At 56.6% G+C, this 12,941-nt stretch overlaps 1 protein-coding gene across 1 annotated transcript; it reads right to left on the reverse strand.

Moving 5' to 3' along the window:
• Positions 1 to 2,837: 2,837 nt before the first annotated feature.
• Positions 2,838 to 7,448, reverse strand: LOC119856568 (cytochrome c oxidase subunit 6A, mitochondrial-like). The gene is made up of 3 exons (XM_038404216.2): positions 7,209 to 7,448; positions 4,866 to 5,008; positions 2,838 to 2,997 (listed from the first exon to the last, which is right to left on the reverse strand). The coding sequence occupies exons 1-3, from the start codon at positions 7,306 to 7,308 to the stop codon at positions 2,902 to 2,904; spliced, it is 339 nt and encodes a 112-aa protein (XP_038260144.1). The 5' UTR covers positions 7,309 to 7,448; the 3' UTR covers positions 2,838 to 2,901.
• Positions 7,449 to 12,941: the final 5,493 nt, after the last annotated feature.

A 12,941-nucleotide genomic window follows, 5' to 3' on the forward strand; every position in this document is an offset into this window, starting at 1 on the left:
AGGGACCATTCCAGAGCCATGTGAGAGCACCGAGCCGTGTGGGTCTGTGACAATTATTATCTCCCCAGGGAGACAGGTTCGGGTACCGCAGGGCTCTTTACTTTCGCAGAGAAAAGCAGAACAAGAACGGACGGCTGGAAGCTGAAGCCAGGCAAGCGCCTACCAGAAATAAGGCCCCCGTTTTTCCCAGTGAGGGTGATTAACCCTTCGAACAAATTCCCAAAAGAAGTGATGGATTCTCCGTCTCTCGCTGGTTTCAAATCCAGACTGGAGGGTGCTTTACCCAAACGCTTTGGTCCATACAGGGAGACCGTGTGAAATCCTCCAGCCTGTTCTCTACAGCAGGTTAGACTAGAGCCCGTTGTCCAGCCAGAACAGCTACGAAGCGATGAAAACAATTCTCTGAAGAAATTTCTCCCGGGGGTGGCTGATCCCCAAAGTGTCCACTGCAGGGTTCTCGTGCCTTCCTGATGGTGGGCGGTGTCAGAGGCAGGGTGGGCCACTAGGTCTGATCCAGCGAGTCAGGGAGGTTCAGCTTGATGGGGCAGGGGCTAGAGGTCTGAGAGCAGAGGGAGGAGGCTGTGGATTTCCATGGTTCTTTCCCTGTTTGGAACTTCCCTACGCGCTGGAGAATTAGAGGGTTAAAACCAATGAGCTCTGAGCCTGGCTATTTCCCAGAGCGGTGTGGTAAGGGGGCTGTCACAGCACAGGGGCCTTCCTGTCCCAGTGGCCTGGACCCCTGGGTCCCCCAGCCCCATGTGTGTGCATCTGCAGCCCCAGGGATCACAGGCTGGCTGTGAGCAGGGCGCTGGGCACAGGGGAGATGCAGCCAGAGGCGGCCCCTGGGAGGGAGAGAAACAGCAGCCGAGGCAGGAAATCGGTGCCAAGAAGAAGCGGCCGCAGGGACTCGTAACCCTCAGGCTTTGAGGCCAGAAGGGACTGTCATGATCATCTAGTCCGGCCTCCTGCACATCGCAGGCCACAGGACCTCGCTCACTTCTGCAATAGACCCAGAACCTCCGGCTGAGTCACCGAAACCCTCAAATTGTCAAGTGACAGAGAATCCCCCTTTTGCACTAGTTTAAACCTGAAGGTGCCCCGTGCCCCACACTGCAGAGGAAGACGATGATGGGATTGGAGCTGACCCACATCTGGGATAGGAGAAACCCTCCCCCAAGCCAGCGCTGAGGCAACAATGGGGGCTGTGTGGCTGTGCAGCTGAGCCCTGTGGGGGGCTGATGAAACAGAAGTTATGGGGGGCTGGGGCCAGAATTAATTGCTCAGCAGAGGGGTGGGCAGACGTGGGGGTGACTGCTCCTGCAGCGGGATCCAAAATCAGGATGCTCAGCTCTGGGATGGGAGTGGGGTCTAGTGGGTTAGAGCAGGGGGGTCAGGACTTCTGGGTTCCATGCCCAGCTCTGGGAGGGGAATGGGGTCTAGTGGGTTAGAGCAGGGGGATGGATAGGGCTGGGCGTCAGGACTCCTGGGTTCCATGTCCAGCCCTGACATTATCTTGTCACGTGACTTATCCACATTCTCTCTTCCAGTCTCTGTGCCTCCTTTTCTGTCTCTGGAGTAACAAGCCCTCCCTCGCTGCAAGACACCTCTCTTAGCTAACTGGGGACACAGTATAGACCCCAAATCTTAACTGCCCCTTGCCTTGACCTGACAGCTCCACTTTGGACATTGGTTTTTTCAGTCGCTGCTGTAAAATGTTCTGAGCCCTGTTCCCTTTGTACCCGGCTTCTTCACCCTCATTTTAGTCTTATTAAAATGGGTATTTTTTAAAAAAAAAGAATCACCAGAACGCTGGCGCTGGGATCAGAAATGGGGGGTTAACCCTTTCTATCGGATATTCGATCTTTGTGCTCAGAGCTGGGCGGTGAATCTGAAAGTCAGGCAGGGTGATAATTCCTCCTATTAGGGGAATGAAGGATTAAATTCCCCCCCCCACCCTCCCCCCGCTCTTCTGTGCTGGGAGCAGAAGCTGTAACAGCACAAGGAGTTTCCTGTTCCCACCCCTCCCCTCTGCCCCTTTCCGGGATCAGAGCCAGAACCACATCTGGGGACCCTCCACCTCCTAACCAGCTCTAGGGTAGCATGGGAGGGAGGATCTGTGCAGCTGAGCTCAGCAGGGTACCCCTAACTCAGCCGGAACCTCCCCCAATTTCCACCTGATGCGGCCATGAGCTGGTTCAGTGAATAAATTGAGCTACAGGCTGTTTACACAGGGATACTTCCAAGGGCATTTACATACAGCCACCCCTGGGGTGGGGCAGGGGGACTCTTTATGCAGGGATTCCTTGCCTGGCACAGAGATGCAGCCGTCTCGGGGGTAGGGCAAACTGGTGTCTATTAGCAACACTGCAAAAGAGTTTAGGACAGCAAGTGAAGAGGATCTCTGCATGCAATTGAAACCGTAGTGGGGGATTTCAGGAGGCAGAATGGGATTGCTGGAGCTGGGATTTGGCCATCCATCCCCTCCTAAGCCCACAGCAGCCAGACAGGTTCCCAGGTTGCCGGCCGGTCCCACCCCAGGCTCTTGGTTTATAGCGGGCGCCCGGACCCCACTCGCCATGGGGACTCTCTAGTGCCCAGTTGGGGGGATCAGTGTTGCCCCCTGGAGGATGAACCCTGTTTTCCCTCCCAGCACTCTGCGCTCACCCAGCTCTGCCCTTGGTGCCCCCATCTCAGGGGCAGCAATCAGGGTGGCAAAGAGCAGTCTCATGCATGTCCCAGCCCTGGGGGCACAGAGGGGATCCCGGATACAGGGTTTCCCGCCCCGAGTCCCTTTCCAAGCTATTGAATGGGCGAGACTGTAAATAAATCCACTGGGAGACAGATCCACTCAGGTTTATTGTCACTAGGCCCAGGGCCCCTTGGGTGGGGTGGGCGGGTGGCTCAGTGATGACCCCTTGCTTCTTCGTAGCCTGTGGGCAGGGGGTTAGTGTGGGGGTTGTGGAAGAGGCTGTGGTTCCCGTCAGCCCAGGGGAACGCCTGCAAAGAAAAAGAGAGGGTCCCGAGACGGGGTGTCTCTGCACCTTGGCTTTCTCAGGGCTGGCTGCCATGAGGCCAGAAATCTCACGGCACCTCTGAGCTAGGGATGCTTTCATTGCTGTGGCTCAAACCCACAGGCCCAGCTAGCCCGGTATCCGGCCCCCTCCCTGACAGCTAGGGTTGCCAACTGTCTAATCACACAAACTCAAACACCCTTGCCCTGGCCCCTGTCCCGTCCCTTCTCTGAGGTCCCGCCCCGCTCACTCCATCCCCCCTCCCTCCATTGCTCGCTCTCCCCCACCCTCACTCACTTTCACCAGGCTGGGGCAGGCGGTTAGGGTGCGGGAGGGGGTGTGGGCTCTGGGTTGGGGCCGAAGAATTCGCAATGTGGGAGGGGGCTCCGGGCTGAGCCTGGGGCAGGGGGTTGGCAGGCAGGAGAGGGTGCGGGGTGCAAGCTCTGTGACCTCATCTGATTACAATATGACCATGTAGAGCATTGTTGCAACCACTGTTATATATTTGCAGCAAATCTTGTACAAAGGTTGTCGAGTGAGGCATCTATGAAAAGGTTATGTTTTGCGGGTTATGATTATGCTATCTGTACGCATGTATCATTTTTGTGTGTGAAGTTATAAGTATCAGCATATCCACCAGCTTTATGGGGATTGTCTGCCCCATTCTTTGCAATTCACCCTAGGTGAGTGACCATAGCTATCCCCCACTGGGACGCTGGTCACAGCCATGTAAGATAACTGCAAAAATATTATAATTTGCCATATATGATCATCTTGTTGATATGGTTGTATCACCTTTGTACTATAAGTTATAGATCTGTATATACAGTAACTCCTCACTTAACGGCATCCCAGTTAACGTTGTTACGTTGCTGATCAATTAGGGAACATGCTCGTTTAAAATTGCGCAATGCTCCCTTATAACGTTGTTTGACAGCCGCCTGCTTTGTCCACTGCTTGCAGGAAGAGCAGCCTGTTGGAGCGAGCTGGTGGACCGGCAGTCCCCCTAGCCATGGGCGGCAAATATTCCTGGGAGGGGCCCGGCTCCAGCAATGTTTGAGGCCAGGTCTCTCCCTTGGCCCCATCTTCTGCCCCCGGGTGATTTAAAACGGCCCGGGGCCTCCACCCATCACCGGCAGCAAGGCGGAGCTGAGTGGCTGCCTGCCTGCTTGCTCCATGTGGCTGCCGGCCCTTCCCTGCAGCCCCGGGGGGGGGGGGTCTGTTTCTACACACGCTGCTCCTGCCCCAAGCGCCCCTGGAGCCAATAGGAAGCTGTGGGGGGCAGTGCCTGGGGTTAGCAGTGCATGGAGGCCCCCTGGCCCGCCCTGCCTAGGAGCCCCAGGTAAGTGCCACCCCCTCCCAGAGCCTGCACTCCCACCAATGGGAGCTGTGGAGTTGGTGCTCAAGGTGGTGGCAGCGCACGAAGACCCCCTGCTCCCCCCTGCCGGAGACTACAGGGACGTGCCAGCCGCTTCCAGGAGTGGCACAGGGCCAAGGCAGGCAGGGAGCCTGCCTCAGCCCCACTGCGCCGCCAGACTTTTAGCAGCCTAAAATCTCCCGGTTTGGCTTGAGTAGCCTCCGGGAGATGGAGCCGGATTCCCGGAGACTCCCAGCCAAATCAGGAAGTTTGGCAACCCTTCTGACAGCCCAGCTCAGACCCACAGGCCCATCTAGCCCGGTATCCTACCCCCTCCCTGGCAGCCCAAATCAGCTTCATGGGCCCATCTAGCCCGGTATCCTGCCCCCTCCCTGACAGCCCAAATCAGCTTCATAGGCCCATCTAGCCCTGTATCCCGACCCTTGTGTCCTATCCAGGATCCGCCTCATGGGCCAGTGTAATCCAATTCCTTGTACCTTGGTGCGAATCCGCAGGTGGTGGTAGGCAACGAACTCTTCAGGCTCATGGGGGTGATTCTCCATCTGCAGCCAGGCGTTCAGCATGCAGATAGCCACACCGGGCAGCGCCACCACAAATGACAGGATCTTCCATGTCCTGGCTGCAGAGACAGTCACTGCACAGTGCATGACCCCTACACTGCCCTGGGGAGACAGTCCCCTACTGAGCCTCCCCCCCCCATAGCACAGCACCCCCTCGTGCTGCACTGGGGCCACCACTGACAGAGAGGAGCGCGCCCCCTACTGAGCCCCCCATCTCCCCCCATAGCACAGCACCCCCTCGCACTGCATTGGGGCCGGCATTGACAGAGGGGAGAATGCCCCCTATTGAGCCTCCACCACATAGCACAGCACCCCCTCGCGCTGCCTTGGGGATGGCATTGACAGAGGGGAGAATGCCCCCTACTGAACCCCCCCATCTCTCCCCATAGCACAGCACCCCCTCACGCTGCATTGAGGCCGGCATTGACAGAGGAGAGAATGCCCCCTTTTGAGCCTCCCCCACATAGCACAGCACCCTCTCGTGCTGCATTGGGGCTGGCATTGACAGAAGGGAGAATGCCCCCTACTGAGCCCCCTCATCTCCCCTTGCAGCACAGAGCCCCCTAATGATACATTGGGGTCAGCACTGACTGAGGGGAGAATGTCCCATTCTGAGCTGCCCCCTCCCACCCATAGCACAGCGTCCCCTAGTGCTGCACTGGGGCCAGCACTGACAGAGGGGAGAGTCCTCCCCATTTCCGCCCCCCCAGCACAGCACCCCCTCGTGCTGCATTAGGGCCACCACTGACAGAGAGAAGAGTGCCCCTACTGAGCCCCCCCATCTCCCCCCATAGCACAGCACCCCCTCGTGCTGCATTGGGGCCGGCATTGACAGAGGGGAGAATGCCCCCTACTGAGCCCCCCCCATAGCACATCACCCCCTCGTGGTGCATTGGGGCCACCACTGACAGAGAAGAGCACCCCCTACTGAGCCCCCCCATCTCCCCCCATAGCACAGCGCCCCCTCGTGCTGCATTGGGGCCACCACTGACAGAGAGAAGAGCACCCCCTACTGAGCCCCCCCATCTCCCCCCATAGCACAGCGCCCCCTCGTGCTGCATTGGGGCCGGCATTGACAGAGAGAAGAGCGCCCCCTACTGAGCCCCCCATCTCCCCCATAGCACAGCACCCCCTCGTGCTGCATTGAGGCCGGCATTGACAGAGGGGAGAATGCCCCCGACTGAGCCCCCCCCCCCATAGCACAGCACCCCTCGCGCTGCATTGGGGCCGGCAATGACAGAGGGGAGGGCGCCCCCTACTGAGACCCTGCCATGCTCCCCTGTAGCCTCCTGGCTGTTCCCAAAGGGAAGCAGCAAAGGTCAATTTCAAAGTCACGCTCCGGGTGCAGCCTCCCCCTCCTCCTGGTGGGTAAATATAGCCCAGGCCTGACGCTCTGGCATCGCTCCAGGGCCCAGTCCAACGGCAGCGCCAGCCAGGGCACAGCCCCCCCCGTCAGGGGAATAAATAACGCTGCTCAGCTGCCTCCCAGCCACAGGAAGTGGGGGCCCGGTTCATCTCGGTGAGTCAGGGTGTCCTGCTGGTGCTGAGAGACGGGTTTGGAGCCCGCTGCTAAGGCACCCAACGCTTGACCATGGGGAGACATTCCCCTATGGGACATTCCCGCCTGGCCCACCTTGCCCTGAAGCTGGCCGGGTTGGGGGGACCCTGCTGGATTTGGCAGCACGGGGATTACATGGGGGGGGGTAAAGCTAGAGGGAGGCTGGCTTGCAGTTATACTCCCTATGCAGTACTTGGCAGCTGCCCTCTGCTGCTTGACCCCACTAAACCCTTTTGCCCTGGCTGTTTCTGGGACCAGATCAGCATCAACCGGGGGCCAATGATCTCCCACTCCCAGAGCAGGGCAGCCCTGGGGTGAGGTTCCCCCCGCTTCATATCCTGACACAGGCACAGCCCCTTTCCACACACCACCCCATCCCCAGGGAGAAGGGAGCTCTGCTCCCCTGGACTATCCAGCCCTCGGCCTCTCAATTGTGACTGCCCGCCAGGTGGGGTCGTTAGTGGTAGTGGGGGGTGGGGGCTGCAATGTGGGCGCTGGGGCTGAGACCCGACAAACTCATTTCACAAGGCCACTGAATGAGTGTCAGATGGATTCAATAGGTTGGACAGGATCAGAGCCAGCACCTCCTATTAGGGAAAGGCTCCATGTCTCATCCCCAGCCAGTCCCCTGGGGCTGGATCAGAATGAGCACTGAGAAAGGAAAGGCCCCATATCCCACTCCACCCTCACTCCTCTCTCACCTCCTGTCCCGTCCCCGTGGTGGCCCCTGGCACTGGCCGACGCCGTGGCTAAACTTCGCCCCTTGGACACCAGCGGGGTCAATCTCTGCCACAGGCTCATGTTCGGAGGAAGCAGGGGAGAGAAAACCAGCCAGCAAAGTCTAAAACGAACACTCAGCAGTGACCTCCTTCCCTTCTCCTTCTGTGCTCCTCTGGTGGCTGCTCAGGGGCTTCCCAAAGCTCTCCTGCCCCTGCCCCCCATCCCCAGAGCTCATCTGACCCAGCGTGGCCAATGAGGCAGAGGCCAGCAGGATAAACATGCCTAGCTGGTCTCCTTCCAAAATACTCTTCTCCCATCACGTGCCCGGGACAAGGTCTCTCTGAGCCTGGCATGGTGCCCAGCCGCCCTCTTGGATTCCTAGGCGCTGTAGTGGAGAGAGAGAGATCCTGGAGCACTGGGCCTGGTGCCATATCTAAGGCCTGAATCATGTATTAAAAGTAGAGGCTTATAAATTTATTATTTAGTATAGGAATTAGGTAGAGTTGCTGTTAGTGTTTTAGGTATTAGCCATTTACATAAATATATTTCCAGGCTCGAACAGATACACCCCAATCTCCTACAAGCTAAGACGGCGTGATGGAATAACAACTAGGGATACAGTGCATGCCTTGCCTAAGAATCACATCTGTCCCGCATGATTTGATTCTTAAAAGCAGGGAACTAGGAGTGATATTGTCCCAGTGGTTTTGATCACTGTATCCGATTGATTCTTATAAATGGAGTGCCCTGTATCAGGAACAAGGGGAAGTAACAAACAGATCTCCATATGTACAGTGGGGTGTAAGTTGTGTATTCCAGTTGTTTGTCTCGGTGTATAAATACCAAGGTACTTCGCCTTAACCCTTTGCGTGGGCTAGGCAACAGCAAAACCTCCCGCTGCTCCTAGGCACTCATGCGCCAGGGTACCTGTGACCACAGACGCTGGGACGCTGCCTAGGGGACAAGAAACCTGGCCGACTGCCTTTGTCACCGAACCGTGCGCGTGGGCTTTCTTTATGAGGATCGTCGAGGTCTGCTGCATGAGCCAGCTGCCTGACCTGCTGCTCCAAGGACAGAAGCTCTGAGCAACCGAAACAGCGTTATTATGGCAACGACTTTCCAGCCTTCAGCAACTTGACGACGCCGGTTGTACTGTCCACGTCTGCTGTACCAGCTATCGGCCCGGGGGGAGGGACAGCTCAGTGGTTTGAGTGTTGGCCTGCTAAACCCAGGCTTGTGAGTTCAATCCTTGAGGGGGCCACTTAGGGATCTGGGGCAAAAATTGGGGATTGGTCAGGGGGTGGGACTAGATGATCTCCTGAGGTCCCTTCCAACCCTGATATTCTATGATTCATGTAAAGAACACACACACACACACAAGCCAGTTGGGAACAGCGGCTATACTTAGGATGGACTGAAGGAAGATCAATGGTAATAGAGGGTCAGCTGTCCTAGGGTTGCAAATGGAACCCAGGAGTCCTGATGCCTGGCCCACATTGTGCTAACGTGGGCTTCCCAAACATTTCCCTGTGGCCCGCGGGTGCAGCGGCAATAGGCATTGCAGCCCACTATTCACACCTCTTGAGGAAAACCACAGTTTGGATGGATATTATAATTAAAATGAATAACACTGTCAATAGAAAAGGAGTACTTGTGGCACCTTAGAGACTAACAAATTTATTTGAGCATAAGCTTTCGTGAGCTACAGATGCATCCGATGAAGTGAGCTGTAGCTCACGAAAGCTTATGCTCAAATAAATTTGTTAGTCTCTAAGGTGCCACAAGTACTCCTTTTCTTTTTGCGAATACAGACTAACACGGCTGCTACTCTGAAAACTGTCAATAGACAATGCACACATTTCGTTCTCATTTTAATGCCAACACTTGTCATGCTAGAAATCCCTAGCAGCCGGCACTCAAAGAAATGCTTCAGGATCAGTGAAACCCAGTCCTGTCATTTAAACCACACCTTACATCAAATGCTGAGAGCAAAAGGTGGTGTTCAAGCAGGGAAAACACAGATTTGTGTAAAACTGAACAATAAGCAACACAACTGTGTTAACAAACTTGTTAAAAAAAACACGAGTTACTCGATGAGCTAAAACAAAATAGTTGTCCAACTTTGAACGCTATATTGTGCCCTTTGTCTCGCAGCATCCAGCTGTCCAGGCTTTCAGGGGAATAGCCGCTCCAGTGATCCAGCAGGCTCTTGGCCTGACACTGCCCCCAGAGCACCTGTAGCAGCCTAGAGAAATGGCCAAATCCCAGCTCCCGTGACCCCGTTCTGCCTTCAACATCCCCCACTGCAAATGGATACAAAAAACTCCTTCCCTTTTTGTCCTGAGCTCTGGTGGCACCAACTTGCCCTACCCGAGAGGCGGCTACATCTCAGCACTGGATGATGGATCCCTATGTAAACAACCCCCCACGCCCCACCCCAGAGGTGGCTGCATCCCTGTGTTTAGAGCTTGCAGCTCCATGTGTTCAGCCAGCCAGGTAAGGGCAGCATCCGGAGGAAAGGGAGGTACACTGGCTGGGTTCAGGGGAGATCCTTGCTGGACCCACCTGCACAATCTCGTCCCCCCCATACTGGCTTGGTTGGGGGTCCCCACTGGGATCAGCTGCCTCTCCATTCCCAGTTTCATGTTCTCTGTGTGTGTGTGTATATAAATCTCTCCTCTGTTTTTTCCACCAAATGCATCCGATGAAGTGAGCTGTAGCTCACGAAAGCTTATGCTCTAATAAATTTGTTAGTCTCTAAGGTGCCACAAGTCCTCCTTTTCTTTTTGCGAATACAGACTAACACGGCTGCTACTCTGAAATCTGATTCCCAGCTATGGCTCAGGCTGCAATATTTATTCCCTGCAGGGGCCAGGGGCAGGTGATGGCCCCGCTGAAGGCTGGAGGAGCCCAGCGCCCTGGCGGGTGGCAGAGGACAAAGCAGAGCCGCTGAGCGGAGGGTGAGGAGAGGCAGCTCCCAGGGCGGCAGGAGGGGGCTGGAGGGTTCATGGCCAGGCCTAAATATCTGCCTCTGCCCAGCGTTGGCGGCCCCCGAGCCGTTCCCTCATTCCCAGGAAGGGGGTGCCCGCGAGGTGCGCCAGGGAGCTGGGTGGGTGACCGGGGCAGGGCTGCCAGGTGATCTGCTCAAGGCGCTCAGCAGGCCACTGTGGCGGAGGGTGTCAGCAGGGGCCTGGTGTGACACCAGGTGTTATTAGTGGGCCACAGTGCCTAATACAGCAGCACAGCTGGACCTCAGGGAAATGTTTTGGACCCCCTGCTCTAGACACTATCCAGCCCTGAGTGGTCGCAGTTGCTTCTCCCACAGACGAGGAATCTCTAAGGGTTGTTCCTGGATGTGGGTCTTAGACGCCTGCTGATATTCAACCAACTCCTAAAACTCTTCCTGCAGTTGGCACATTTACAGGGGCTTGAACCCTCTGGTGGATCACGACCTGCTCCTGGATTCGCCACATCTATACGGCCATTCCCCCAGCGTGGTTCCTCAGATGCTGGGCATGGGTGGAGCTCTGGCTGAAGCCCTTCCCGCGGATGGTACGCTTGTAGGATCTCTCACTTGTGTGGGTCCGCCCCTGCCAGATCTTATCGGAGCCAACCGCAGAGCTCTGGCCGCCTCTGTGGGGTCGCTCCCCCATATGGATCTGCGGGTGCCCACTGAAGATCACGTGATGATTCCCTGTTCTGTTCACTCCCTCTGGGCCACCTGGCATTGGTGTCGGCAGACAGGATACGGGGCTGGATGGACCTTTGGTCTGACCCAGGAGGGCCGTTCTCATGTTGTCTCTGCCTGTGCGGACAGTACGCACCACTCAGGGAACAGGGCGCAGCACAACGGTAGCACAGAGTCACTTGTTTTGAAGTGAGCTGCCATGAGCAGGAGCCCGTTCTACACTCAGCCACCGAGCCTGCCTCCCAGAAACAACCTCCCCATCGTTAAACGGAACAACCCCTTCAACAGAGCGACGAGAGCTGAGCTAGGCCCCAGCCCTTAAAGAGTCCCCTTCAGTGGGCCAGACCCCCAGGGAGCCCCACTCACACTCAAGGGTAGGCCACGGGGCCTCAACACCTCCAACACCCAGCCCCTGGACTCCAGCCCCCCTGTTTCTCTTGGTGAGCTCAGCCCAGCTCAGACAGACTGCTGCTCAGAGACGTCTGCCCTCTCCAGCGAATAACGCCCCTAGGCGGTTGTTTGCAGGGACACCACGCAGCCTCTCCAAAGCAGAGCAGGGTTTATTAGGGCATGTCTGGAAGCCCTTAGGCTAGCACAGAGAAACAAAGGTTAAGCCACAGTCCAGATGGGCCAAGGCCAGGGCTCCCATGAGCCCTGCTGCTGTAGGACCCATCTTTGCTTCCCTTCTGTCTCTGTTACATTCGGCATGTCTACACTATGGGCGCTATGTAGCGTTATAGTGTAGATCGGGAGTGGGGAACATTTTTCTATGAGGGGCCATTGACCCACAGAAAAAAAATCAATTGCGGGCCACACATAGCCCTGCCAGGGGGAGGGAGAGGAGCTGAGGCTCGGGGCTTCCCCTAGGGTTGCCAACTTTCTAATTGCACAAAACTGAACACCCCTGCCCTGCTGCTTCCCCAAGGCCTCGTGCCCCCACTCACTCCAGCCCCCCTCCCTCAGTGGCTCGCTCTCCCCGACCCTCACTCACTTTCACTGGGCTGGGGCAAGGGGTTGGAGTGCAGGAGGGGGTGAGGGTTCAAGATGGGGATGCGGGATCTGGGGTGGAGCCAGAAATTAGGAGTTCAGGGTGCAGGAGGGGGTGAGGGCTCTGGCTGGGGGGGTGCAGGCTCTGGGGTGGGGCTGGGGATGAGGGGTTTGAGGTATAGGAGGAGGCTCCGGGCTGGGGCCAAGGGGTTTGGAATGTGGGAGCAGGCTCAGGGCTGGGGCAGGAGGTGTGGGGTGTGGGCTCCGGCTGGGCAGCGCTTACTTCAGTCGGCGGCACAGCGGGTTAAGCCAGGCTCCCTGTCTGCCCTGGCTCCTGGAAGCAGCCAGCTTATCTGGCCCCTAGGTGGAGGCATGGATGAAATTAAGCAACAGGCTGGATCCAGCCCATGGGCCGTAGGTTCCCCACCTCTGGTGTAGATGCTTCCTATATTGACGGAAGGGGTTTTTCCATCAGTGTAGGTAATCCACTTCCCCGAGCAGGGTAGCTAGATTGATGGAAGAATCTGGGGTTAAATGACTTCACTATGGTGCACACACCCCAAAGCGACACAGCTAGCTCAATGTAAATTTTAAATGAAGACCAGGGCTAAGTCCCAGGTAAGAGCCCCTGTGTCTCTCAGCCCAGCTCTTATCATCTGCTGTCACCTTCCCTCATTGTCCTGCTGCAGAACATTGCTGAGTTCACTTGTGCTTCACCCAGCCAGGCTGGGCGCCTCCCACTGATAGTCGATTGGTGTCAGCTGTTCAGTCTTTGGGGTCCCCAGGGTCTTTCCAGATCCTCCATTGATACAGGTTGGTCCCAGCCAGTTCTTAATGACCCTTCCAGATGGCTATGTGACAAAACACATCACGTCTCCTGCTCTTTACGCTCAGTACAAAGCATGGAGGGAAACTGAGGCCCAAACTCGTGTCATAACAACATGAGCAAAATTCCCACCTTCGGCACCCCCTTTCACAACCCCGCCACATGTACTCATGGGAGTCTAGTGAACACTTATGCTCAAATAAATTTGTTAGT

The sequence above is a fragment of the Dermochelys coriacea genome, chromosome 6 (assembly GCF_009764565.3).
Source record: "Dermochelys coriacea isolate rDerCor1 chromosome 6, rDerCor1.pri.v4, whole genome shotgun sequence".
NCBI classification, from domain to species: Eukaryota; Metazoa; Chordata; order Testudines; family Dermochelyidae; genus Dermochelys; species Dermochelys coriacea.